We start from the raw sequence: 27,683 nt of genomic DNA on the forward strand, positions 1-27,683 counted from the left end.
CCTTAGCCTCCTACAATACAGACAGCCAGGAGATATCAGCCTGTCAGTAAGGAACCACTGTGGATATGACAAGTTGTATATTCTGCCAAATCAGCAGGTTCTCCCTTCAACCGTGGGGTTGTATGAGAATTCAATTGTGGATCCGCAGTCTTAGATTGGGCACATTTTATTTATACAGAAGAAGTAGTTTAGAACTTGATGTTTGAAAGCAATGAGAAGTCAGGAAAGAGAAACCAACATCAGCATTAAGAATGAAAAGGAACTCAGTTAAGATTGGCTCTCCCTTGTCCCTCCTCGGGAGGCCTAGGCCATTTTGTATTCAATCAATGTGGCATTCCTCCCTTCGGAGCTTCTACCGCTTCTACCCCATCATTGGTGCCTCAGCTTCGAAAGTGAAACTTTATTGGAGTCCTGGTTTCTTTCCTGACTCTCCCTTCCTGTCTCTGGGCTCCCCATGAGGCTCATTTCCCTGCACCTAACTGTGTGAACAGACAGCACACATGTTAAATCCAAGGCACTGCAAACAACTGTGTGTATGTAGGGCATTGATTTTACTGCAATAACATTATCTGTCTAACTTTCTCTTGTTCCACATATCAGAGATGGCAGAATCTTGTCTTTGTCATTATACTACCACTAGTGACCCGGTGCATGGATTCATGCACATTGAAAGGAAATTCATTAGAAGGTGGCGGTGGGACGGGACTGGGCAAGACAGGCAAGACACACCCTGGAGCCAAGCTCCCGGCAGTTTCTCCCTGGCATCTGTGGAGTAAGTGGGGTCCCTCCAGCAGGTGGGGTCCCTTGGCCTGGCCTGTGGGGATTGAGCTGAAACTGGCTCTCCAACATCCCCCAAGGAGTAATGGAGCTGCTGTCGTACAGGGTGTGGAACACAAACACAAGTGTGTAGTAAACCAGATTTGGGACCGACAGTTCCCCAGCAGCAACATAACCCATGGCTGAAGGTGGAATTGCACGGCCCCACAAGGAATTGGCTCCCTCCTCTCTGGTTTCGGGGTGCGTCACCAAAGAACCGCCGCTGCCAAGTCACTGCAGCTCAGCAGCTCCTGCGTTGAGTGTCTGCCCCCTGGTGGTCAGTGCACATCATAGCGACTGGTTGGATGGGCAGAGGGACACTTAGCATATTAGCCTTTTATATATATAGATAAGTAATATACATAAAATCACATTTCTAAATGGATGGAGTCAGCTTTGAAAAACATTTACCAAAACTAATGAATCTCCTACAAAAGTGACTTTCAAATAACATTGTGGTTTACAGTTGAAATGAATGAGTTAAACACAAAAGAAAATAAATACATCTGAACATTGCAAAGACCAAACAACTACTTTACCAAGGCACAGTTATCAATGTCTCGATCTCTCTTCTGCATCTGTTCTATTGTGTTTTCCCACTGTTTAATGAGTTCTTGTCTCTCATTATGAATTCTACGAAAATCTTGCGCTGCTTTATCCAATTCTAACTGTCAAATAGAGAGCAATAACATTTCTTGAATATAAGTGCTTTTGCAAACATCACTTTGACAATTAAGAAATAAAAAAACTTCACTGAACCAACCTGTGCACTTAGAGTCTCTGTAGTTTCATTGTCAAGTACCTTTCTTTTCTGATTGCCTTCCAAAGTCAGCCTTTCTAATTGCAGGGTCAGTGCCTATGTAGTTACATGAAAAAATAGGTATGATTATCATTTGATTAACTTAAAACTGTTAGCATATCTCATATTAAGTATTATTATATTACTAGAGGCCTGGTGCATGGATTCTTGCACAGGTCGGATCCCTCGGACGTGGCCTGTGTGGGGATCGGGACAAAACTGGCTCTCTGACATCCCCCAAGGGGTCCCAGATTGCGAGAGGGTGGTTCTCGGGGGATGCACCCTGGAATTGGGCTCCCTCTTCTCCGGTTCTGGGTGCATCACCCGAGAACAGCAGCTGCCAAGTCACTGCATCTTGGCAGCTCCTGCATTGAGCTTCTGCCCACTGGTGGTAAGTGCACATCATAGCTATGGGTTGGACAGTTGCTTAGGCTTTTATATATATAGATATACATGTATTTTATATCTAAAACTATATATATATATACACATACATATATCCTACCTAATAAAAGAGTAATATGCAAATTGACCATCACTCCAACACACAAGATGGTCACCCCCATGTGGTCAAAGATGGTTGCCCCCATGCGGACACAAGATGGCCACCCCAAGATGGCCTGCAGGGGAGAGCAGTTAGGGGTGACTAGGCCAGCAGGGGATGGCAGTTGGGGGCAACCAGGCCTGCAAGGGAGGGCAGCTGGGGGCGACCAGGCCTGCAGAGGAGGGCAGTTAGGGGCAATCGGGCCAGCAAGGGAGCAGTTAGACATTGATCAGGCTGGCAGGGGAGTAAGTAGGGGGTGATCAGGCTGGCAGGCAGAAGCGGTTAGGGGCAATCAGGCAGGCAGGCAGACAAGCGGTTGGGAGCCAGCAGTCCTGGATTGTGAGAGGGATGTCCGTCTGCCCGTTTAGGCCCGATCCCAGTGGGCAGTCGGACTGGGATCGGGCCTAAACGGGCAGACGGACATCCCTCTCAGTGTCCCAGATTGGAGAGGGTGCAGGCTGGGCTGAGGGACACACACACACACACACACACACACACACACCGTGCATGAATTTCGTGCATCAGGCCTCTAGTATATATTCTTAATCTTTTAACCTCAAAGGCCTGCAATGAAAACTCAATTGTTTTTCAAAAGATTTTTAATACATTTTAAAGTATGTTAGAAAAAAGATGAACAATTTTTAATTTAAAATAATGCCTTTGGTATTAAGTCTATTAGAAAATAGCATGTTTCATTATACTAAAGTATTACCATATTTCATTACAAGTAGATTTTAAATAATAATTATAATAATATATTAAATAATCAAAGCACTAAAGTATTAAATCAGCAAAAACTATATGTAAAGACAAAATTTTGTAGGTATTTGAATATACTCATTTTTCTAGAGAGAGGATACTTGGCTTTATTAGATTCTGGAAGGAAACTGACCCAAATAATGTTTAAGAAGTACTGCTTTAAAATTCTAAGTCCGATTTAGATAAAAAGGTTGACACTACAGATTCAGAGAAAACCTGACATTACAATTTCTAATTTCTCACCCTAATTTTATTATCATCTTGTTGTGCATACTTCTGGAGAGTGAGGGCATCACTATCTTTATGAGCTGATTCTTCTAACCAGGCCTCCAATGCCTGCTGGTCCCAGTTCATTTGACGTTTCAAACCATCCAATTTTTGAGTAAATTTAAATATCTGACTCTAATATCCAAAGAGAGGGAACATGGGGAGATTAAAAAAACATTATTTATAATATAAACTAAAATAAAACATAGCATTACATACTATACAGAACATATAATAAAGAAAAAAGGAATCCTGTAACTGACCTCTAGATCAGTGGTTCTCAACCTTTCTAATGTCGCAACCCTTTAAAACAGTTTCTCATGTTGTGGAGACCCCCAACCATAAAATCATTTTCGTTGCTACTTCATAACTGTAATTTTGCTACTGTTATGAATCGTAATGTAAATATCTGTGTTTTCTGATGGTCTTAGGCGACCCTGCTAGCAGTTCTCAACCTGTGGGTTGTGACCCACAGGTTGAGAACCGCTGCTGTAGAGTCTAAGACCGTCGGAAAATATCTGTTTTCCGATGTAAATGTCTGTGTTTTCTGATGGTATTAGGCTCTACAGAACTGCTAGCAGGGTCGCCTAAGACCATCAGAAAACACAGATGTTTACATTACGATTCATAACAGTAGCAAAATTACGGTTATGAAGTAGCAACAAAAATAATTTCATGGTTGGGGGTCACCACAACATGAGGGAACTGTATTAAAGGGTTGCGGCATTAGAAAGGTTGAGAACCACTGCTCTAGATGAATACTAGTATAATATGCCATATTTAATTATATAACTATAATACTTGTATTTTAATTTTTTAGTTGTAAAACAGAGGAGAAATTATTATACAAAGTTGAGAACAGTAGTTACTTTAAAAGACTTTAGGGGAGTTTCCCCAAAGCAATCTCATTAGTCATTCCATCATAGCCACCTTAAGAGAATGTGCAATCTTAGTAAAAATAATGAGCTTGATATGTTAACTCAAGCCCAAGACAAGTCACCTTTAACCCCATTTCCAATCAGATTGCTGCCTCTAAGAAGCCTCTTACACAGAAATTATGGAAGCACGTTTAATTGAAATAAATACAGCAGTTAAGAAAATAAAAATGTTTCGGTATGTGTATTCATCTAACAAATCTAGATTCATAAAAGAAAACTGATGAATATACAAATTAATATAATAAAATATGTATGTGTGTATGTATACATATACATATATACATGTGTGCATTTCCATAACCATATACATATGTAAAGAGAAGAGTCAAATTTGGAAAGAGTGCCCAAATCAAGTAACTAAAAACTAAGAAAAAGAAAAAAATATGTACAGTAGTTTAATATTGGTCATAAGCTGACAAGTTAATATGAAAGGTAAAATCAGTAAAGAATGAAACTCAAAATTAAAAGTGATATTTTAAAATGTGTCTTTTAAAAATATAGCACTTATGAATAAATTATGCCTAGCATTATATAACAGGCAATCAGCATGGTAGTTTGCATATAGTAAGGTTCAATGAGTATTTGGTAAATGAACACTGGGAAAATAAATGTAACATTCTAACATTATTTCATTCAAATCACAGCTCCATGTGCCTCCCATTGTCCAAGAAAACAATGCAGGAAAATGTTAGGAAACTAATCAATGCCTTTCCCATTCAGAACAAAATCAGTGTTTGTTTGGTGAGGGAAGAAGGAACAATGGCACAAAAATTTAAGTAACATTTCAACACATACTTCTTTATCACCTTTCTTTTCCCGTATTAAAGTTATATCATCTTCCAGTCGTTGGATTTCATTTTTCACTCGACTCAGCTCTCTTTCTGCAATGATCTTAAAATGCTCTTCGCTTTCAATCTCATGTTCCCTGGCTTTGCAAAGAGACTATAGAAAAGCATACAAGATAGAAAGGCTTTTTACACTTTAGTATTAAAAATATTTATAATAACTCATTAAACACATAACAAAGGTCCCACAAAATGCTTAGGTTAAGTATCATTAATTCCACTTCTCTTAAACTTACACCACATTAGACTTTGTGATTCAGTGTAGACAGTGTTGTTTACTATTTATAAGACAATTAATTCATAGAATGTGCTAGTAGAAAAATACTGTTGTCAGTGATTTTCAGATACTATGTTGGGCTAGGGAATTTGCAGAAAACCAAAGTTTATATGGTTATACTTTAAAAGATCTAACTTATAAGTTAACCTTAGCTTACTGTAAAAAAATAATTAATTAATTAAAAATTTAATAAAAATATATGACATTACTTAACTAAAAATAAGAAATAAAACTGAGTAAAAATAATTGGGAAATAGGATAGTTACATGAATTGATTACATAAATTAACAGAGATCATTTTTAAATAATTATGTAAACATTGGTTATAAATATTTCCTAGACAATATTAATAAATGAACATGCCTTTGTTATGCTTTACTTAATAAAATAGTACTTGTTGACTACTGATTTTACAGTGCTTTAAAAGTTATCACCATTGGTATTATTTTTACATTGTTAAAGCAGTTACTGTTGTAGGAAGTTTACTATCTTCATACTTATCCTAGTTGAGGTTTGACTATAATAAAATATACCTACAAAGAGTCTCTCTCAGATTCCCAACTTAGTGGTTTAATAACTTGAGGAAAAGATGTTGTCCCTAACCATTTATTAATTACTCAATCATATCAGGATTTAAAAATATGAAGTACTGTTTTTAGAAGTTCATTAACTTTTTAACTTTCTAATAAGACTGTTAAAGCATGAAATAGGAAGACGGTGGCGGATTAAGTGGAAGCTACACTGACACCCTCCCAGGACCAAACTTGAATTACAACTAAAATATAGAAAAACCACCCTGAATAATCAACTGAAGACAAGCTGGAGAGATCCATGATAACGAATGACTTGAAAGTGACCACATAGAGACTGATAGGAAGTGCGGAGGCAGGAGAAGGCTGCCAGACTCTCCCAGACAACAGCTGAAGTTCAGAGGATATCTCAGCTGTGGGGGGTTCCTACTGAGAACTCTGGGGTCTAAATCCCATGCTGGGTTTCTCAGCCCAGAGCACCAGAACTGAAAAAGGTGCCCACATAACATCTGGCTGTGAAAAGCAGAGAGGTTTCTGTCTACCGGGGTGAGATGGTTGGAAATTCAGGCACCCTCTTAAAGGGCCAATGGACAAAATTTTGTGTGTAGTCACTCGTCTTGGGCTCCAGCAGAGGGAGGGCAGAGTGGACTGGAGCTGTGTCAGCAGACTCCAGGGTAGGGGGCTATAGGGATAGAGCTCAGAGACCAGTCACCTGGATTCCTGTGCTGAGTCATTCCCCCATACTGTAGAGGACATCTTTCTCAAGTATTTAAAAAGCATGAAATAGTTACTTATCTATATTAACTAGAGGCCTGGTGCACGAAAATTCGTGCACTCAGGGGGGTCCCTCAGCCCAGCCTGTGCCCTCTCACAGTCTGGGACCCCTTAGGGGGGTGTCCACCTGTCAAGGAGTCAGGAGAGGCTCCCGCCACCGCCGCTGCACTCGCAGCTGTCAGCCCGGCTTGTGGCTGAGCGGAGCTCCCCCTGTAGGAGCGCACTGACCACCAGGAGGCAGCTCCGGCATTGATTGTCTGCCCTCTGGTGGTCAGTGCATGTTATAGCGACCAATCATTCCCAGTTGTTCCGCCATTAGGGTCAATTTGCATATTACCCTTTTATTATATAGGACTAGCGTTCCCGTTGCAGGAAAAATCCTGCAATAGGATTTCCTGCTGCACTCTACCCCGCCTCCACTCCGCCCTTGTCGCCCGCCCCACCTTCTCCGCCAGCCTGCCTGCATTTCCCTTCGCCCCCGGCCACGCCTCCGCTCCACCCTTGTCGCCCGCCCCCCCTTCTCCTCCAGCCTGCCTGCATTTCCCTTCGCCCCCGGCCACGCCTCCGCTCCGCCCTTGTCGCCCGCCCCGCCTTCTCCTCTAGCCCGCCTGCGTTTCCCTTCGCCCCCGGGCCCGCCTCCGCTCCGCCCTTGTCGCCCGCCCCGCCTTCTCCAGCCCGCCTGCTTTTCCCTTAGCCCCCGGCCCTGACTTCGCTCCTCCCTTCTCCTCCCCCCGCCCCCCTGGCTTGCTTGCTTCTTCGAAGCTTTACTCCCTTCTGCAGCTCTTGGCTTCTTTCGACACTGTCTTGATATGCAAATTAGCCGCCATCTTTGTTGGGGTAATTTGCATACTCGTCCTGATTGTTTGGTGGGCGTGGCTTGGCTGGTGGGCATGGCTTGGGTGTAGTGAAGGTGCGGTCAATTTGCATATTTGTCTATTATTAGATTAGATTACAAATTGGCATTAAAAACATGACTTTGTCCATTTTTAAGAATTACATTATTTCAAATAAATGCAGATGGACTTTTAAAAACAGAGTTTGAAATGGAAGTTAGTAAATGCTCCAGTGCTGATTTGCTGAGCTAACTAATTTTCTGGGCTTCATCAGGGAATGAGGTTCTACACATGAGTAGATTGTCCATAAAACAGATGCTTTGATTAATCACCCTAAATTAATTTGCAGTATTTTATTACATTTTCTAAAATGCATTATACTGTCCCCAGTTATCCTAAATATAATTTAACTATTATTTCAGGATGTCATTATAAATTTCAGTTCTTAAACTCTGCTAAAAGACTATGCCTAAGGGCTACTGAAGTGTTAGAATTATTTGCTTCCACTCAAAATGGTCCCAGTGGGTAGTGCTGAATAATTAAAAGTAGACAGAAACTCTTTTATGTGTTATATTAAGTCTATTTCTGCTTAAAGTCATTATTTCTCACTGCATCACTGTACCTTTTTCATGCAATCTGCTGCCTAACATTATATTAGACTGTTTGAACGATGATTTATTCTTTCAAATGAATTAATTATTCCTTAAACTTGGTGGTAGTAGTGAGTTCCTCAAAGACTTTTTTTCTGCCTACTTTCAAATTCAAGGCTATGTTCACTATAGATTAGTTATGCTAAATTTTCCTATTGTATCTATAAAATAACATCACAGATATAAATGCAATGGGAAATGTACCATAACTACACATGATATAATCAACATGAATTTCAACATTATATATACCTGTGTAAATAAGAACTCTTGCCTAACATTTTTTAAGTGAGAATCTATAGCATTAATTCGTTCTTCATAGACACGTAGATTATTTTGCAAGAGTGACTTCTCATCCTGCAGCTTTGACAACTGTAAATAATAAACATGATGATTAGTCAAAGTCTACTAAGTTCTTACCATATTTAAGGGTATAAAATCAAAAGAAAAGTAAACCTTTATTTACTTTTCTTTTTTAAAATATCAATTTGAACTTCAAAAATCTACTATTTCAATTATAAAATAGTGCTTTGATTTAGAGATTATTGTGGGAAAATTAGCACCACATTAAAACAAAATAGGAACCTCTCTCAGATTTGCAACATTAAGCAGGGTCCACAGCCAAGATGCATTATAAATGAAAAAAAAATGAGATCCTATTCCATAATTATATGACAAGGCCTCCAAATCAAACAAGAGCATAGAAACAATGCCTAATAACAACAAAAAAATAGATCATTAGCCATAAATTTGAAAAGTAGCCAGATACCAGGCATAATAGCTCCTATATTTTGTGTCTTTGAATTAGAACCTGAGCAGAACCAAAACAATTTAAGTCCAAAACCAATAAAAACTTTAGGAAATTGCAAGATAGATTCTCAGGACCATTAGAATATGTCATCCCTGAAAGCAATATAAAAGCTCAACAAAACAAAAATGTGCTTCTTTATAGTCTTGAGCTGTGGTTCCCAAAGTGGAGGCTACAACCCAGGAGGGGCAAACACAATTCACCAACGTGCAGAAGAAAATACTTGAATTTTGAACTAAGAAAGAAAGAAAAAAAATACGAATTTACTCATTTGTTATATCCTAAGTAATAGTAAGTATGTATTTTTGGCTTTTTATTTCATTAACTAGAGGCCCAGTGCACGAATTTGTGCACATTGAAAGTAAATTAATTAGAAGGTGGCTGGCGGGGCAGGACTGGGCAAGACAGGCCGGACACGCCCTGGAGCCAACCTCCTGCAGTCCCTCCCCGACTGGCCACACCTGGGGCAGTGCCCAGGCTCAAAGGGCGTCTGCGGAGTGAGCGGGGTCCCTCTGGCAGATGGGGTCCCTCAGCCTGGCCTGCATGGATCGGGCCAAAACCGGCAGTCCAACACCCCCCAACAGGTCCCGGAGTGCAAGAGGTCACTCTGCAAAGTTGCTGTTGCTCGGCAGCTCCTGCGTTGAGCATCTGCCCCCTGGTGGTCAGTGTGCACCATAGCTACTGGTCAGAGTTTCTGCCCCCTGGTCATCATTGCACATCATACCTACTAGTCGGATGGTCGCTTAGGCTTTTATATATATATAGATTTCAATTTTTAATTCCCTCTTTTGTTTACTTTCTTATTCTTTTCTTTTTAATTTATTAAAAGTTCTTAGTTTCTTATTTTTTGTCTTACTGATTGTTATGGGCTGAATGTTTGTGTCACCCCCAAATTCATCTGTTGAAGCCCTAATCCTCCATGTGATTGTATCTGGAGGGGGGCCTTTGGGAGGTAAGTAGGTTTAAATGAGGACATGAGGGTGGGACACTCATGATGAGATTCGTGTCCTTATAATAGAGAAACCAGAGGGGCTCTCTCTGCTGTGTGAGAACACCAGAAGAAGACAGTCATCTACCAGCCAGGAAGAGTGCTCTCACCAGAATCCAACCATGCAGACACCCTGATCTCGACTTCTAACCTTCAGAACTGGGAAATAAATGTCTGTGTTTTTTTTTAAGCATTCAGACTATGGTATTTTGTTATAGCAACTCAGGCTGCCTAAGACACTGATTCAGAACTAAGGCATTTAGGCTATATATTTTCTCTAAGTAAGTGTTTTGCTGCTTCCCATGGATGTAGGTACCAAGCAGTCTCCTTTTACAGTTTTCTAATTGGTGACTTTTCCCTTTCAACTCTTATTTGATGTAAGAGCCATCTAGCAATATATTTCTGAGAAACTTGCCTAAGTATTTAAATTGAATTTCTTAGTCAGCTCAGACTGCCAAAATAAAATACCATAGACTCGTGGCTTAAACTAAAGAAATTTCTTCCTCACAGTTCTGAAAGCTGGGAAGTCCAAGATCAAGATGAAATCTCTTTTCCTAACTTGGAGCTGGCCACATTCTCCTGTGTCCTCACAGAGGGGGCAGGGGAGAGAGGAGAGAGAGGGGAAGGGAAGGGAAGGGAAGGGAAGGGAAGGGAAGGGAAGGGAAGGGAAGGGAAGGGAAGGGAAGGGAAGGGAAGGGAAGGGAAGGGAAGGGAAGGGAAGGGAGGGGAGGGGAGGGGAGGGGAGGGGAGGGGAGGGGAGGGGAGGGAGGGAGAGAGCGCTCTCTGGTCTCTTTTTATAAGGACACTAATCCCCTCAAGGGCCCAACCCTCATGATCTCATCTAAACCCAATTACCTCCTGAAAAGCCCCACCTGCTGCAAATGCTATCACATTGAGGTTTAGGGCTTCAACATATGAATGGTTGCAGGGGGAGGGGGGACACAAACATTAATTCTCTGACAATAGAAAATCATTTTTTAAATTAACACAAATTCTATTGGCTTATAATCAGAGACTGTGACCTATAAAATTTCTATCACTGATTTTTAAATTGTGGTAAACTATACATAACAAAAATTTTATCATTTTAACCATTTTTCAAAGTACATTAAGTAGTGGCAAATTTTTTTAATCTAGAATTTTCTACTCAGCCAAATCACCATCAAATATGCAAGCAAATAAAAACATTTTCGACTTAGAGTGTTTACCTCCCGTACACCCTTCTTAGGGAGACACAAGAAAGTATTTCATAAAAGAGAGAGAGAGAGAGAGAGAGAGAGAGAGATCCAAGAAAAAAGAAGATAGAGTGACAAAGTAGTAAGGGGGAAAACGGGAATTAACAAGTTAACAATTGGGAAATAGGCCAGCAGAAAAATTGTCCGTATTGAAAAACATAGTACTCCAAAAGAAGGAGTGGGAGAAGAGAGAAATTATCTTGAAGATCTGATATAAATGTAAAGCAGGCAATGCAAGGAATCAAACTGGCAACTGAGGATGCAAGGAATTAGAAGCACAATACAGCCATGGCTAGTGCAGCTCAGTCTGTTGGAGTGTCGTCTCATGCACCAAAAGGTTGTGGTTTCAGTTACCTAGGTTTCAGGTTTGATTGCCAGTCAGGGGGAGAATGGTGTTTCTCTCTCACAGTGATCTCTCTCTCTCTCTCTGTCTCTCTCTCTCTCTCTCCATTTCTCTCTCTCTCCTCTCCCTCCCTCCCTTTCTTCTTTCCCCTATTTCTAAAATCAATAAGCATGTCCTTGGGTGAGAATTTAAAAAATAATTAATTAACAAATAATAATAAAAAACATCCTATATAATAAAAGCCTAATATGCTAAGTGTCTGACCATTTGTTCGACCGTTTGACCAGTTGCTATGATGCACAGTGACCACCAGGAGGCAGACACTCCAACTGGTAGGTTAGCTTGCTGCTGGGGTCCGGCTGATCAGGACTGGGGGAGATGGGCCGGACACTCCCTAGAGCTCTCCTGGGGTCCCTCCCCAGCCCAATCGTGCACCGGTGCTGTCCCTTGGCCTGGCCTGTGCCCTCTCACAACCCGGGACCCCTCCGGGGGATGTCTGGAGAGACAGTTTCAGCCCGATCCCCACAGGCCAGGCCAACGGTCCCCACCAGTGCACAAATTTGTGCACCTGGCCTCTAGAATGTATATAATATCCTGTGAGACAAATATTATGTCACTAATACCAAAAACTAACATTTGAATGGAACTTTATCCTCCATTAATGTCTTTAGAGCTGTGTGACAACCCTATGCGATAATTATTTTACTTGTCTTCAGTTTACAGGAGAAGAAACTGGCTCAGTGCTGGTAAGTACGATCTACACCTAGGGCTGGATACTTCTTCATATTGTGCCTGGGTACCTAGTGCTAGATCTCTTACATTCCCTAATGTTGCCCTTCATTGAAAACAAAAACAATGAAGCCATCTAAATTTAGGCGTGAGTAAATACGTCAGAATATTCTGAACAGCAACAAAAAAAAAAAACAGTGAAGGATTTTCATTTTCATTTTTCGGAGGAGGGAAAACCTCTTCCTAAGTGGTGTAAACATCATCAGCTCTTGGATCCTCTCCCACACAACACATTGCCCTCTGATAGGACTTCGCACTGGCTGCTGAAGGCTTTTTTTCGTTTCCTGAGCGAGGTGCCATTTTATTTGGAACAACTACTATGCATTGGCTGCAAACTGATGTAAAATACTCTTTACAACTTAAAATGTCTTACCTCGTTCTGTGACAACTAAAGTCTCCATTTGAAAAGCTGCACGTTTTTGCATTCTTACTAGAACGTCCCTCTTCCCATTTCTTGGAGTCACTCTTAACTTGAACCATCATGGGCAGAACTCACAGAGAAATGTCAACCAGAGCGCGTTTGGTTTGTGCACGTCCGCACTCGCGGTTGCCATGCAAACCCTAGAAGTCCCTTGGCAAAACGCGCTTAATTCCGAGCAAGGAGAAAGTGGGCCCGGGAGCCAGCCTTTCCCCTCCTGCCAAAGAGTCTGGAAACGAGGGCTTGCCGGGGACGGGAGGAAGGAGTAAAGAATCGGACTTTGTAGTTCTGCACATCCATTATCGTTTCAATATAGTTTTTAATGCTCAGCAAGCACCAAAAAGGGCGGGAGGTGGGGGAGAAAAGGAGAGATGATGTGGAGGAGCGTTAGACCAAAAAGAGATGGGATTAAGGAAGGAAAGGGGAGAACCAAAAGGATTGGGATATTCCTGCCTACCAGAAAACTCACCATACACGTCCCCCCAACCCCCGCAAAAAAAAAAAAAAAAAAAAGATATCCCCTCCTCCCGCGGCCTCCTTCACCTGATTCTCACCTGATCTTCCAGTAGCTTGTTCTCCTGGTTCGCCACAGGGATGGCGAACCCATCGTCCCAGTGCAGCTCTGCCAGAAAATCGCTACTCATGATGGCAAAGGGAACCCACTACGGAGAAAAGGCCCGCGACCTGCACCCGAGGTGCCCACCAAGCTTCGGTGTAATTGCCTCCGGAGCCCTAGCAACCGTCCCGCGCCCTTAGTTACCAAACAGGAAGCGCTCAGACCCGGAGGCGAAACTTCCGGTTGAGCCACCCTTTGCTTCTGAAACGCCGCGGGAAGCGAGGCGTCTTACTCCTTCCAGGGTTCGCTGGGGTTGCCAGGCGCCGGCGTAACTTCCCCTCCACGTGCGGCCCGGACGGTACCCCCGGCGGCGCTGCCGGAGGCCGTCAGTCGGTGGCGCCTGCGGTCGCCGGAGGAACACGGGGTACGAGAGCGGCGGGGAGCTACGCGACGGCCTGAGCGCCCGCAGGAAGAGGAGAGTGAATGCAAGGAAAAACCCGCCTCTCTCTGCACGTGGTGGGGTTGGGTTTCACCCGGAGAGGGAATCTCCTAGGCCGATGTGGCCTTGCATTTTGAAGCAGAAGTCTATCCCCAAAATCACTGCGGGATGCTGTGATCTTCGTCTGGTTTAACGTAATGGTCTTCCTCACCTTCGCACCTGCCCCGTGGTAGCGTCCTAACTGAGCACCAAAGTGGATGCACGGAGTTTGGGGGTCCCTCCCCCGCCACGCTACACCTTTGTTTTTCTTTGCATTTTCATTTGCCAACATTTACAAATCTTTCATTTCACATTTAAAAAATCTGTATTTCTTCCTACTCTTGAAAAAGGCTAGGAAACTCTGAGCTCTTTAAATTGCAAGCACAATTTGAATGACCTGTTTGGCACAGGTAGGCATTTGAGTTTATAGTCCCCCCCCTTGTGTAACATCTCAGAACTAGAAAAGACAAAACAATCAACTAATCGAATTCTTTCATTTTCCAAATAAATAAACTAAGGCTCCTGAGGGGGAGCCATTAAAGTAGGCAGGGCCTAAATTAGGATACAGGACTCCTTATCCAAAGGAAGCCCTCTGCAATGAAGGGTGTTCTTGCCTGGAATACTCTCTACTACCGCATCGTGAGCATCAATTAACTTTCTTATTCAATAAACTATCTGTAGGGTTGTTGTTTTTGCCCTTTTGAATTTTACTTTACCTGTACTTTGTTAAACATTTTATAAAAAGTTTATGTGAGAACACAAAGCAGGGTATAATGAACTCCCATATACTCATCTTGATTTAACATTCATATTTTGACATATTAGCTTCATCTATATCTTTTGCTGAAGCGTTTAAAGTAAATCACAAATAACATGACATTTCACTCTAAAAACTTGAGCATGCATCACTGTTTAATGTTTTCTAACATAAATATAATATCATTATCACATCTTACAAAATTAACTATCAACATCAAAATTCTTAAATATCATCTAACAACCATTTCAGATTTATATTTCCTCAATTGTCCTGAGAAAGTCTTACTGTTTATTTGTTGCTGTTTTTGAAATCCTCTTGTAGTAGCTTTATCTCTGTACTTACTAAGTCTGTAAGATTAAATATTTTTCCAGATATTTAATCTTACGGACTTAGAAATGTCTTCAAAGACTAGAATTAGCAAGGCATTTTATTCTCCACTTCTACAATACTTAAATTCCCAAGGTGGTGGGGAGAAACACTCAGCTTGTAGAGAGAATTTGACCTGTATGGAATAATGGAATTTTAGAGCTCTAATAGCCTTATAGAAGATCATCATTTATAATAGTTTAGTCATTCCTACTAATGAAAATGTTAGTATCCAGTATATATTAAGATGACATATAGTTATTTATATCTGAGATTTTTTATGGCAATGCTGTTATTTAAAATTAGTATTGTCTTAAATATTCTCGTTGTAATTTCTCATCTCAGTTCCTAATGTGAATACAGAGGCCGCTGCTTGGCCTGTGCCAATCTGTTGATCCACCCCTCTCAGTGTCAGCTGTGGCTGCCAAATGGATGACAGCAGCTGTCTTTGCTGGGTACTCCCCTGGCCCCAAGGACATAAGAAGTTTGGCAACCAAATCCCTGCAAAGAGCCCCACACCCCTTATCTCAAGGATTCTATTTCCTGAGTTTCGGGATGACAATTATACAATGTTGAATTTTACTAGTAGACAAAATTTCCATACATTCTCCAAATTCTACATTTCTTACTAAAAAGCAATATTCCTGCTTCTCCCCTTTATCACCACAGCATTCTATACCATCCAGTTCCCACTTATAATTCTACAACTTCTAGATCATAATTCTATTTGGATCCATTAATATCTAGATTTGGAGACAAAACCCAAGGTTTTATAACCTTGTCATTGACCATGAAATATTCAATTTAATCCCAAAATGCTCAGATGTTAGCTTTCTACTATCTCATTCTCAAGTAGATAACTTTATACAAATCAGGTTGTTCAGGCTAAAACATAAAGAGATACTTTGTTCTGCAAAAGTAATGTGATTTTTTAAAATTGAAAAATACATATATGTGTAAAGAAAAAGGAAAAAGTAGCCTTCACCTCCATGCCAATCTCATTCCTAAGAGGTTGCCCTGTTTTGTGTTTATCCTACCAGAATTTTTTAAATGAAGTTATAACTATATACATATATTAATTTTTCCTATAGAAATAGAATCATATCATATTCATTTGCAAATTCATTTTTTCACTTAATACCAGTGGCCATGTTTAGTTCTTTGGTCTTTGAATGGCAGTTTAAAATTCAGTATTATTAAATTTAACTTTTTAAACAATGCTGCAAAGAACATCTTTATAAAACTGTCTTTCATCATTTCTAAGGTATACATATTTTCACATTTTAATATCTCTGAAATTGGGATTCATCTTTCAATCAGTGGTGTCTTAAATTTGGTAAATAAGATATAATCTTAAACACCTCTGTATGGGTTTCTGCTGAACATATTCTTAGAAGTAAAATTAATGGAAAATAGGTCTAAGTCTAAGCAATTTTACATTGATACATACCACTAAATCTTCCAAAGCGTCCTCACATACCAACGGAGTATGACAGTCTCTTTGCATATTCTAGAGATTGTGAAATATTATATATTTTACAACCAAAGAGAAAAATATGGTATCTCATTGTTTATTAACAGTTTTATAATTAAGAGTGAGACTTTGCATTACATTTATTCTGATAAGAATTCATTTATCTTATCCTTTGTCCATTTTCTCCCATTAGGTTGTCTCTTCTTACTGAATGATTACAGTACTTTATATTTTATAGATAGTATTCCTTTTGGGTCTGAATAATATTTTTCTCCCAATCTGTTTTTTTGTTGTTTGTTTGTTTGTTTCTTTATTTGTTTTTTGGCTTCTTTAACTTAGTTTTTAATACATTTTGCCATACACACCTGGGAAACTGCTCTTGTTGTTATCAGTGTGTTTCATATTTCAATGGATACATTCATTATCAACTCACCCAATCTATGAGTTATATTCAGTTCAGCTATTTCTTTCCTATTAAAACACTTTCTCCTTTTGGCTTTTATGACTTTCTCTGTCAGCTTCCCATTAACCTTCTCAATCTCCTTTGCTACTCCTACCTATCCACCCAATCTATACTGCACTGTATTTTGTTTCCCTGGTCTGTGACAAAGTCTTTTCTTTTTTAAGAAAATATATTTTTATTGATTTCAGAGAGGAAGGGAGAAGGAGAGGGAGAAATAGAAACATCAGTGATGAGAGAGGATCATTGTTCAGCTGCCTTCTGCACGCCCCCTACTGGGATCAAGCCTGCAACCTGGGCATGTGTCCTTGACCGGAATTGAACCTGGGACTTCAGTCTGCAGGCTGACACTCTGTCCACTGAGTCAAACCAGCTAGGGCTTTTCTTTTCTTTTTTTTAATTATCTGGACAGTATTGAGAAGCACTGCTCAGGTATATGTAGACTGTCACTTGATTTTGTTTATCTGGTAATTTTCTCATGATTAGGCTGGAGTTAAGGGTTTGGGAAAGAAAACTGTAGAAGAGGTAAAGTACACTTCTTATCACATCATAGTGGGGGCACGTGATGTTATCATGACATTATTAGTGATTTTAACCTTGATCATTTTGTTAAGGGAGCATTTGCCAGGTCTCTCCATTGTAAAGTTGCTATTTTCCCTCTAACGCTCTAAATAATTCACTAAGTTCAACCTGACCTCAAGGAGGGAGATTACATTCTACCTCCTAAGGGGAGAGTGTCTTTATATATTATTTGAAAATTTTCAGTAAGTAAAAATATCTCTTTTTCCTGTTATTTATCCTATTATTTATTTTATCACTATGAACTCATATATATTTTTATTCTTTGGATTGTAATCTAAACTACCCTGTCCATTTTGTTGCTCCATTTGTTCCAGCTTTGTCCATTGGCCCCTATGTCTTTCTGAACTGCCTTCATCCTTTTGTTTTTTGAGCACCTCCTTACTTTCTGGCACTGCAAAATGCTCCAGGCTCATCTTGTATTTCCTCCTATCCAGCCTGAGAATTAGCCATTTCTTCAAGGAGTTCTGGTTCCTTTTATCAGAAATGGTATTTAGAAATGAAGAGCTGGGCTCTGGGTATATTGGTTGTTACTGGGTTATTATTACTTCTGGGCCCTCTCAGCAAACAGAACTACATAATATATGTATGCATATTAACCCCAAAATTTACACATATCTATGATTGTCTTTGTATCTACCTATCTTTGTGAGCTAAACATTAATACATACTGATATCTCTGACTCTAATCCAGTAACACAGATTTTGTTCTAGTTTTTCTTTCTTACTTACTAGAGGCCCGGTGCACGAAATTCATGCACGGAGGGGGGTTGTCCCTCAGCCCAGCCTGTACCCTCTCCAATATGGGACCCCTGGCCTGCTCTCTCAAGGTCCATCCTGCCGCCATTTGTTTGAATTTGTTTACTTTCTATAATTGAAACTTTGTAGCTTGAGTGGAGGCTTAGGTCTGGTAAGGGCAGGCGGAAAGCTTGGCTTCCTCTGTTACCTAGGAAACCTTGCTCTCTGTGGCTGTAGCCATCTTGGTTGGGTTAATTTGCATACTCGCTCTGATTGGATGGTAGGCGTGGCTTGTGGGTGTGTCGGAGGTATGGTCAATTTGCATATTTGTCTATTATTAGGTAGGATTTGAAACTTCCCTCTGACATTGAGAAACCTTGCTCCCAACATCTATCATTCATTCACTTACATGTTCAACCACAATATACATTTAAAGTTATTTCAGAATTATTAACATGTACACTCAGTGCAAGTCTTTTCAAAGGACATATAATTATATTTCTTTTGGATAAATTCCGAGGAGTATAACTGCTGACCATAGGATGGGTGTGTATTTAGTTTTATAAAACATGTCAAACCTTTTCCAAAGTAGTTGTACAATTTTAAGGGCTATCTTTTTAAAAAACTTTTTAAAATCAGATTTATTTCAGGTTAAAACTCTTCAGTGGATTCCCAATTTAGTTAGAATTAAATCCAAACTCCTTAACCTGGTCTACAAAGTCCTATGTGATCTGATCCCTGCCTATTTTTCCAATTTTATCTCTTGCCATCTTTTCCCTCATTCACTGCTTCAGCCACTCTGGCTTATAAAACTTGTTTTATCAGAGCCTAAGAAATCCAAGGAGTCTTTCCGCCTTGGGGTCTTCATATATACTGATCCTCATGCTTGGAACATTTTCCTTCCATATAGCCAGTTCCAGAGTATTCTTCAGAGCTCCATACTTTTTAGTTTATATATAACATCCTTAGAGAGGCCTTTCTTGCCCATTCAATTTAATGTAGCATTTTCCTGTTATTCTTTCTTATAGCAAATTTTTCACATTTAGTAATAATATTCAAAAAACTCACCACAATTAGTACTTACATTCTTATTTGATTGTTCACTTATTTGTTTTCTATCTTTGCCACTAGCCTATAATAGGCGTGACAGTAGCAACCATATGAATTTTGTTCACCGTATTCAGAAACTAGAACAATACCTGTATATGATAGTGTTCAATAAAAATCTGCTGAGAGCCCTAGTTGGTTTGGCTCAGGGGACAGAGTGTTGGCCTGTGGATTGAAGGGTCCTGGGTTCAATTCTGGTCAAGGACACATACCCAGGTTGCAGGCTCGATCCCAGTAGGGGTGTGCAGGAGGCAGCCAGATCAATGATTCTCTCTCATCATTGATCTCTCTCTCTCTCTCTCTCTCTCTCTCTCTCTCTCTCTCTCCAATAAAGAATATGAAATCAATAAAAAATATTTTTAAAACATCTGCTGAAAGAATAAATATTTAAATGAAAAGAAGAGTTTTAAATGTTTATGTAGTTAACTCTGTCAGTCTTTTCCTTGATAACTTTTGTCTTGCACCACAATAAAGATGACCTTTTTCAGAAGCCTATATAAATGATCTTCAATATTTTTTCTGGTACTTTTATAATTATATATTCTACATTAATATTTTAATGCACATAAAGTTTACATCTATGTATGAAAGTAGATTCATAGATATTTTTCAAAACAGTTATTTTCCAGCACCATTTATTAAATAGTATATCTTGCTATCTTGATTGGAATTGTATACTAAATTCTCATATATACAAACATACATTTCTGTATATCTGGTATTGAAATAATTTATTTATATCTCTACAAAAGTGCCACACTCTTCTTAGTATGGAAGGGCAAAACACACCATCTATCATCACCATCACAACTATTCTTGTCTGTTCTCAAACACTTCCTTGGAATCCAAGTTGTCAGGTTCAAAAAAACCCAAAAAAACCCAGAACTCTAAGGATTTTCATTGAAATTTTCTTGACTATACACAATAATTTAAGAAGAACTGGAATTTTTATTGTATTGTCTTCCTATCCAGAAATATGATAAATGTCTCCATTCTCAGATTTTATGATATATAATTCATTCTTTTTAAAAATATATATTTTGATTTTTTACAGAGAGGAAGGGAGAGGGATGGAGAGTTAGAAACATCAATGAGAGAGACACATTGATCAGCTGCCTCCTGCACACCTTCCTACTGGGGATGTGCCCGCAACCAAGGTACATGCCCTTGACCAGAATCAAACCTGGGACCTTTGAGTCCACAGGTCAACGCTCTATCCACTGAGCCAAATTGGTCAGGGCTATAATTCATTCTTAATACAGTTGTATATAACTAGATTCAGAGCATTTATATAACCTCAGAATTAGAAGAAACTTCCAAGACTTCCCCTATCTATACGAAGCACTGCAGCAACATGCAATGCTTTTACACTTCTGCTTGGGTACTCACTCACTCCCGAGAAAATGCGTTTTATTATGAAATAGATAATGACTTGGGTAATGATATGAGTCTCATTGGAAGGCTGTCAAAGGGGTCTCATAGTTATCCTGTTCCAAAATGTCCCTACCTATACAAAACATGTTTTTAGTGGTAAATATATGGACCAGTACATACAACATTTTGCAACCTTATACATTTCACAAGGCTGTCTCAAGATATTTTGCTGCTCTGTTGGGCCCTGTTAGTGAAAGAAATGGCTGTAAGTCTTTACAAAGGAAGATTTACCTTACAACCAAATATTGTGTAATATTTCTGAAATCACTGTTTCTTTTCTTCAGTGCTTTTATCATTGTTGTTGAAACATAGCAATCCCTTGACTATAATACTTGCTGGATTAATGAATGGATAATTTCAAAGGATTTATTTCTCCTAATAACAGAGGGGCATAACTATATTTAAATAAAACATTTTCTACTGCAGAGAAACAGTAGAGAAAAAAACCTCCCTAATTATAGACTCTCTGATATACTTTTCTGGGAAATAAACATTCACAAAATTTATTTGCCCATGGCAACCACAGCCTTGTAAAACATACTGAGTTTGGTACAATGGAGTGTGTGTGTGTGTGTGTGTGTGTGTGTGTGTGTGTGTGTGTGTGAAATCAGTTGAGGTGGATAGGTACCTTTAACTTAAATATAACAATTTTCTGTGACTATTTTCCAGATGTAAAGATAAAGGGAAAAAGAAGGCCCTTTTTATCAAAGTATTTTTATCTATCAGTAGAAAAATGCAAAAAAAAAAAATTGCCTAAACCAATACTCTAAGAAGCTTTGATACTCATAGTTTCATACTTTTGCAAATGGAAATACATAGTTTACAGATTGTATTCATTTACTCTAATCCAGTAGGTGGTGCTACATGTCTGTATATGTAAAATACCACAAATGACATTTTTTTCGTTTTTAAAATCTTTTTTTTCTTGTTTTAGCCAGAACTCTCATCAAGGTCCACTATTATAATAAAGCTCATTATTCCTGACATCTGAGCCAAATCTCTGGATGCAGCATTAAAGACAAACTTAAGGAGAAAACTCATCAGAAAAAAATTTGTGGAGCAAATACTACCCTAACAATCTATTAACAGTTATTTTTTTCCCCCTCAGCTCATTCTCACTCTAAAATGACAAAATCTTTGGTATCAAATAGAACTCTGTGTCAGTCCATTAAAAACATCCAGATGCAAAAATCAAAGTACCTCTTATTCTCCTAAATGCTGCTAGTTGCTATTACTGGGAAGCAACCATAACAATACTAATAATTAACAATAGAAGTTTAAATTTAGGTTTGTAATAGGTAGATCAACCTGTAAATCAACTATTTAGGAAGATAACATAAACAAAGTTGATTACTAAATCATTGATTAAGATAGCCATAAAAATTAATGTTTCTTCATGAACCATCAAAGACTAAAAGCTTTAGAAAAGTATGGACTCTAGGTATCAGCACAAATAATCCATATCACCCAGCAACCTACAAACAGTTAATTTATGTTACTTATTTATTATAAACACAACTAAGCTTGACATATAATCTGAATCAGAAATCATCAATTTTTGCCTCCTTTTTATATGTTATTAAAAACTAGAAGCCCAATGCACGAAGATTTGTGCCAGAATGGGCCTTCCTTTCCCTGGCTGCCGGCACCGCCTTCGCTCTGGCTGGAGCTGCCTTTCTGCCTTCCCACACTGCTCAGAGGCCCAGAGCAGCCTGGGGTGGTGGGGAACGCCTGCATCACTTATGCAAATTAACCCGCCATCTTTATTGGATTAATTTGCATACTCGCTCCTGATTGGCTGGTGGGCATCGTGAAGGTATGGTCAATTAGCATGTTACTCTTTTATTAGGAAGATGCTTTCAAAGATAAGGGGACATCAACTACTAACATAAAAATTAGAACATTTTTATTACTGTACTAGCTACTATATTAAATTTTGATTTAGTTAACTCTGATGCAATTTCATAAAGTCCTTTCATTGTCTTTGAAAATTCTTTTACTCTTTTTAATTTATCAAAAGAAAAAATGAGAGTTGTAGTCACTAATTTTAGATGAGTTCTACACATAATATAATAAAATCTGCTGACCAAAGGCTTAATAAAATGGCTTTATATTCTCTGTCTTTCCCTCTCCCTTCCACTCTCTAAATATCAAAGGAAAAATATCCTCAGTGAGGATTAAAATAATAATAATTAAAAAATGGTTTTATTCACTGAATTATATCACTTTAAGGACTAGATTCTAATACAAATACAGGAAGTCAGAAAAAACCTTTCAGATGACTATTTTGTCATTGATGCTTTGTTTCATCTATTTTTTCATTAACTCTTTCACCAGTCCTTAAACAAACTCAAAAAGGCCGAATTGCACAACATGAAGAAGTCCTGGTCTTAATCCAAGAATGACATCTTAATGAAAAAGACCAAAAAAAAAAAGATACAATTCAAATGGTCAGTGATAACATAGGCAAGATAAGAAAATATCAGTCAATTTACTTATTTGTTGCAAAGCAAAGTCAGGGTGGGGTGTCACTAAATCTCCTTTATGTAACTAGCTTACCTGGAGGCCACCAGGAATACAACTTCTTAAAGAAAATGACTTTTTACTTTTGGGTTTTTTTTTTGAGGTATGATAATTGCCATATGTAGAATTCTTCATTCATAAAAGAAACATTGCATTTGACCTAAGCCCTTGAGTTACAAACTTTAAAGAGTAATTATCTTTTCCCTCGAAGAGTTTACTGTCAAGTGGGGAAACTGACCACAGAAGCTGTCCCCTAACTGGTAACTTCCTGCAAAACTGATCTCTCTAATATCATCTACACATCTCAAACAAAATGATTATTATAAACCTCAGATCTCAATGCATCATCTCCCCCCATCAAAACCTCTCTCTGGCTCTCGGCAGCGTCCCTACCATGGCTTATAAAGTCCTCAGGCATTAGAACTGCTTCCTCCCTAGTCTCATCTCTCACTATCCTTCACCTTGAACTGGGAATTCTAGCCTAAATGAATTTCTTTTTCTCAAGTTCTCTCTCACTTCAAGCCTTAGGACATCTGTTCCCTCTGCGTGGGCACTTTTGCCATATTTGCCCAACCTTCCCTGACCTACATGTGCTACCCCTGGCATCATATTTTCATTATCGTGGTACTTAACACTTTTTATTTCTTTGAGTTCCCTATGATACTGTAACCAACGTAAGTCATAGTGTGTCTAGCTTATTTAACACTTTCTCCCCAGAACTGAGCACACAGTAAATATACATTCATGCATTTATTAATTCATTCATTCATTTATAGTCATTGAGCACCTCATGTGTGACATGCTCTCTGTAGTAAGTGAGAGGGACGTGTATCAGTGAACAAAACAGACTAGGATGCTGCCTTCCAGAACTTTTGTTAAACTAGTTAAAGTGGACTAGTGCACACAGTATGGCGAAGCTATCAGGACTCATCAGGGAAAGCCTGTCTGTTTCCAGGTGGGAGGGGATAAGGGCCAGAGGAGTCACCACACTAGAATAGAGTCTTACCTGAAACTTCAAAGACGAAAACACAAATGCTCTTGGTAAAAAGTTGAGGTGAGAATGCATTCCAGGTAGAGGAAATAACAATAAAAAGTCAATAAGGTGAAACATTTTGAGCCTCGGAGGTAGAGGGAATTGGGGAATTACAAGCAGTTCAACACTGCTGAATGGGGTGACTTTGTAGCATAGCGATTGCCTAGGAGAGTAACACAAGATAAGGCCGGGAAGGTTGAGAGGTACCACGTCACAAAAATATTTCTTGTAGACAATAGGAATACATTGAATAATTTTAAATAGGAAAGGTGAATAATAAAGAGATTAGTAACGAGGATCTGAAATAGGGAAAGAGAAATGAGGCAGAAGGTAGGACTTTGTGACTGTTTAGAAGTGGGACCAAGGAAGAGGATGCTCTTCTCCTTCTGTGGGAAATATCAGGGACCAGTGTGAGCTTGGGATCAGAAAAGCTAGCTCCAGAATCTGCCAGCAATATGGTGCCACAAATAGCAAAGCTTTCAAAGCCTCCTTACGATGATCTTGTCAAAGTGTAAGTGTGTTTTTGCCGAACTTTTCAAACCTTATCTATGTTCCCATGTGCTTGACAATCCCACTCTTAAAGTCACCAGAGTACGCAGTAACACCTATGAGTACCTGAATGTTTATGTCTGTCATCAGCGTGTTCTTATTCTCCAAGGTCCTTGGTAAACACAGAAAAATAGAGAAAGAAAACAGGCAAGAAGTGTATATTTTGTCTTACGTTGTCCTCCCAGTTCGAAATATTGATAATGGCTTTCTTTGCTTTCAATATTGATCTTCAAAATAATACAGATTCTTTCATTTCCTGTTTTTTTGTTCTTTTCTGAACTTTTCTCATATTCTTCATGAATTATTTTTATTATCAGAAGAAAAATATATTTTAACAATAATAATTAAAAAAAAATTCTTGGGGGCCAATGGTGAGTAGTGAAAACAGCAAACAAAAACCTACCCAGCATATAACTACTATATGGAAAAAATGTGGGATAATGATACAAGAAAATGTGTGTTTGTCAAGAAAATGTACACACCATCCATGCAAGTGTAGCATAAAACAAGGCTAGTAGGGGGTTGTAGCTGGAACCTCCCATGCTGCTCTATGGAAAAAGCACCACTCCACTGGGCTAAGAAACTTGGCTTTTTTTAATAGTTAAGGCTTTAAGAGACACTGCAGAGAGGCGGCCTGCTTTTATTCAGCGAGCTACAGCGCCCCACATAATATATGGGTAAGTTTACTCAAAGCACTTTTATCAGCTGTCAATCTGTTTCTGAGCCTGCATTTGGCTATGTTTCAGGTACCAAAGGAGGAAACAGGGATTATTCCATGGTTTTTACCCTGGCAGGACTAATTGTTACCTATTACTTCAGTGAATTGTGTATGGAAGTAATTGTTCTTCTGCTATGTTCTGTAGTGTTAATTCACATAACTCCTATGTAAAGTTAGATTTATATACTCAGTTTAGTCAAAAGTAGATGATGTCTGTGTACACACCCCTAGATAGTTTGAAGTTGTTGTTTGAAAAGCTGGCAGATGTCATCCCATGTTGAGACATCCATGAAGGTATATTGAGTCTTTCCTTTTCGAATCTGTTCAGTATTCTCCTGTGGACTAAGAATTTTATGCTTTCCATTATTTTTCTTCCCTAAACATTGAATGCTGGTGTTGTTGTTGTTGTTATTCCCATGTCATTATCTTACTTTAAATTCATTTGTGAATAAGTTTCTTAAGTTTCAATGAGGATTTCTGAAAATACAAACTATCATACCCTCTTATCGTCTGTTAATTCTGTCACTGAGGTTCATGTAAGGGTGGTCCATAATGAATAGAGGAGAGAGAGAGAGAGAGAGAGAGAGAGAGAGAGCGAGAGAGTGAGAGAGAGAGAGAGAGAGAGAGAGAGAGAGAGAGAGTTTTCTTTTATGAACAAGAAAATTGGCCTTTTTCCTATTAGCGTATGAGGAACCTAAGAATGCCCCTTGTTGTCAAGGCAACAGCTATTCCTTGGGTAGCTGCAATAGAAAAAACGCCAGAGCAATCTTTGTAGGATCAAGTCTTTTTTTTTATCATCAAATCATAGAAAGGAAACTTGAGAGTCTACCCAGCCTACTCTCCCGCCTTTAAAATAAGACCCACTAAAAAAATTTGAAACCAATACAAAAAGTCCTATTTTAAATAATTCTGAAGAGATGACAGCTTTTTAAATAATCATTTGCAATGTTTTATAGTCCATACTAATAATAAATTTTTTCAATCCTTCTAAATTAAATCTTTCATGCTGCAGTTTGAAATCCACTTCCTATAGTTCCATTCTCAGTAGAAATAAACAATTGTACACTTTGCTCTCTAAGACAGACTTGCATATACTTGACAAAAATAACAAAATTGTCTGACTTAAATTTCTCAAGGTGAATAATGATAGGTCATTTGATCTTTCCAGCCATTGATATTGTAGGTCTCCTCTGATGGCATCCTACATTCTGCAAGACCATCTCTAACTAGAGAACTCAGTCCTAGCTTGTTGCTTATATAGAAAGCTGACCAATGGTACCTAAAAAGAGCAGGACACCACTGAGTTCTCATGTTATCTACTCAAGTCTCCTAGGTTAATTTAATCTCTGGAAGTACATTCATCGTAAGGTTTTTTGCACAAACTGGCTGATACAATTTTTGCTGCCTGGTTTGAACATAGACACTCATTCCCCACCTGGTACTTGGGCAAATGATGTTTCTCTTCAAATAGATAACTATCACTTTTCCTTGTAGAATTGTATATTCTTGGTTCTTCCTTTGAAGATGAAGTTCCCTTCCTCCCTCACACTGGCAAGTTTAATAAGCATACTCTTTGTCCCACTGTTTATGACATTAATTAATATATGCTAAGTACTAGCCACAGGAAGGCATCCTGGAAATACCTTTTTAAAATATCCATATTGGTCCACCAAGCACAAAAATTGATCATCTAGAACCAGATATTTCCTATTTCTCACTGGATTTCCTGTGTCATTTCAGCCTATTACCTTAGTGTTTTAGCCATAGACGCCCTACTTTCTGGTCCTAATTTTTTTTTTAATCCGTAAAATGGAGGAGCTGCAAACATAGACTAATAGTTAGCATTTATTGACTAATTTCTCTGTGCTAGACACCATGCTAAGCATTTAATTTACACATTTCATTTCCGCTACATAATAATCCTATGAAGTAGATATACACTGAGTGGCCAGATTATTATGATCTCTGAATGCATAATAATCTGGCCACTTAGTGTATATCCTATATAATAAAAGGCTAATATGCAAATTGTCCCCTTGACCAGGAGTTCGACCAGCAGACAGGCCGGCCAACTGCCCATGTCCCCTCCCTCTGGCCAGGCTGGCCAGTCCCCACCCATGCATGAATTCATGCACTAGGCCTCTAATATATACCTATATATACTGAGTGGCCAGATTATTATGCATTCAGAGATCATAATAATCTGGCCACTCAGTGTATATTGCCGTTCCCATTTTACAGGAAAGGAAAGTGAAGCTAAGCATGGTCAAGTAACTTTCCCAGGATAACATGGCT

The 27,683-nt window shown here is 39.0% G+C and overlaps 1 protein-coding gene across 1 annotated transcript in view; it reads right to left on the reverse strand.

The window, feature by feature from the left end:
* CCDC39 (coiled-coil domain containing 39) overlaps positions 1-13,257 on the reverse strand; it is a 48,889-nt gene extending 35,632 nt beyond the window's left edge. The window contains exons 1-6 of the mRNA XM_008142344.3: positions 13,168-13,257; positions 8,285-8,404; positions 4,919-5,065; positions 3,162-3,320; positions 1,580-1,672; positions 1,356-1,484 (exon numbers count right to left, since the gene is read on the reverse strand). Coding sequence (XP_008140566.2) covers positions 1,356-1,484; positions 1,580-1,672; positions 3,162-3,320; positions 4,919-5,065; positions 8,285-8,404; positions 13,168-13,257 — 738 coding nt within the window. The remainder of the gene's footprint in view (positions 1-1,355; positions 1,485-1,579; positions 1,673-3,161; positions 3,321-4,918; positions 5,066-8,284; positions 8,405-13,167) is intronic.
* Between the last annotated feature and the right edge of the window lie 14,426 nt (positions 13,258-27,683).

The sequence above is a fragment of the Eptesicus fuscus genome, chromosome 3, assembly GCF_027574615.1.
Source record: "Eptesicus fuscus isolate TK198812 chromosome 3, DD_ASM_mEF_20220401, whole genome shotgun sequence".
Lineage (NCBI taxonomy): Eukaryota > Metazoa > Chordata > Mammalia > Chiroptera > Vespertilionidae > Eptesicus > Eptesicus fuscus.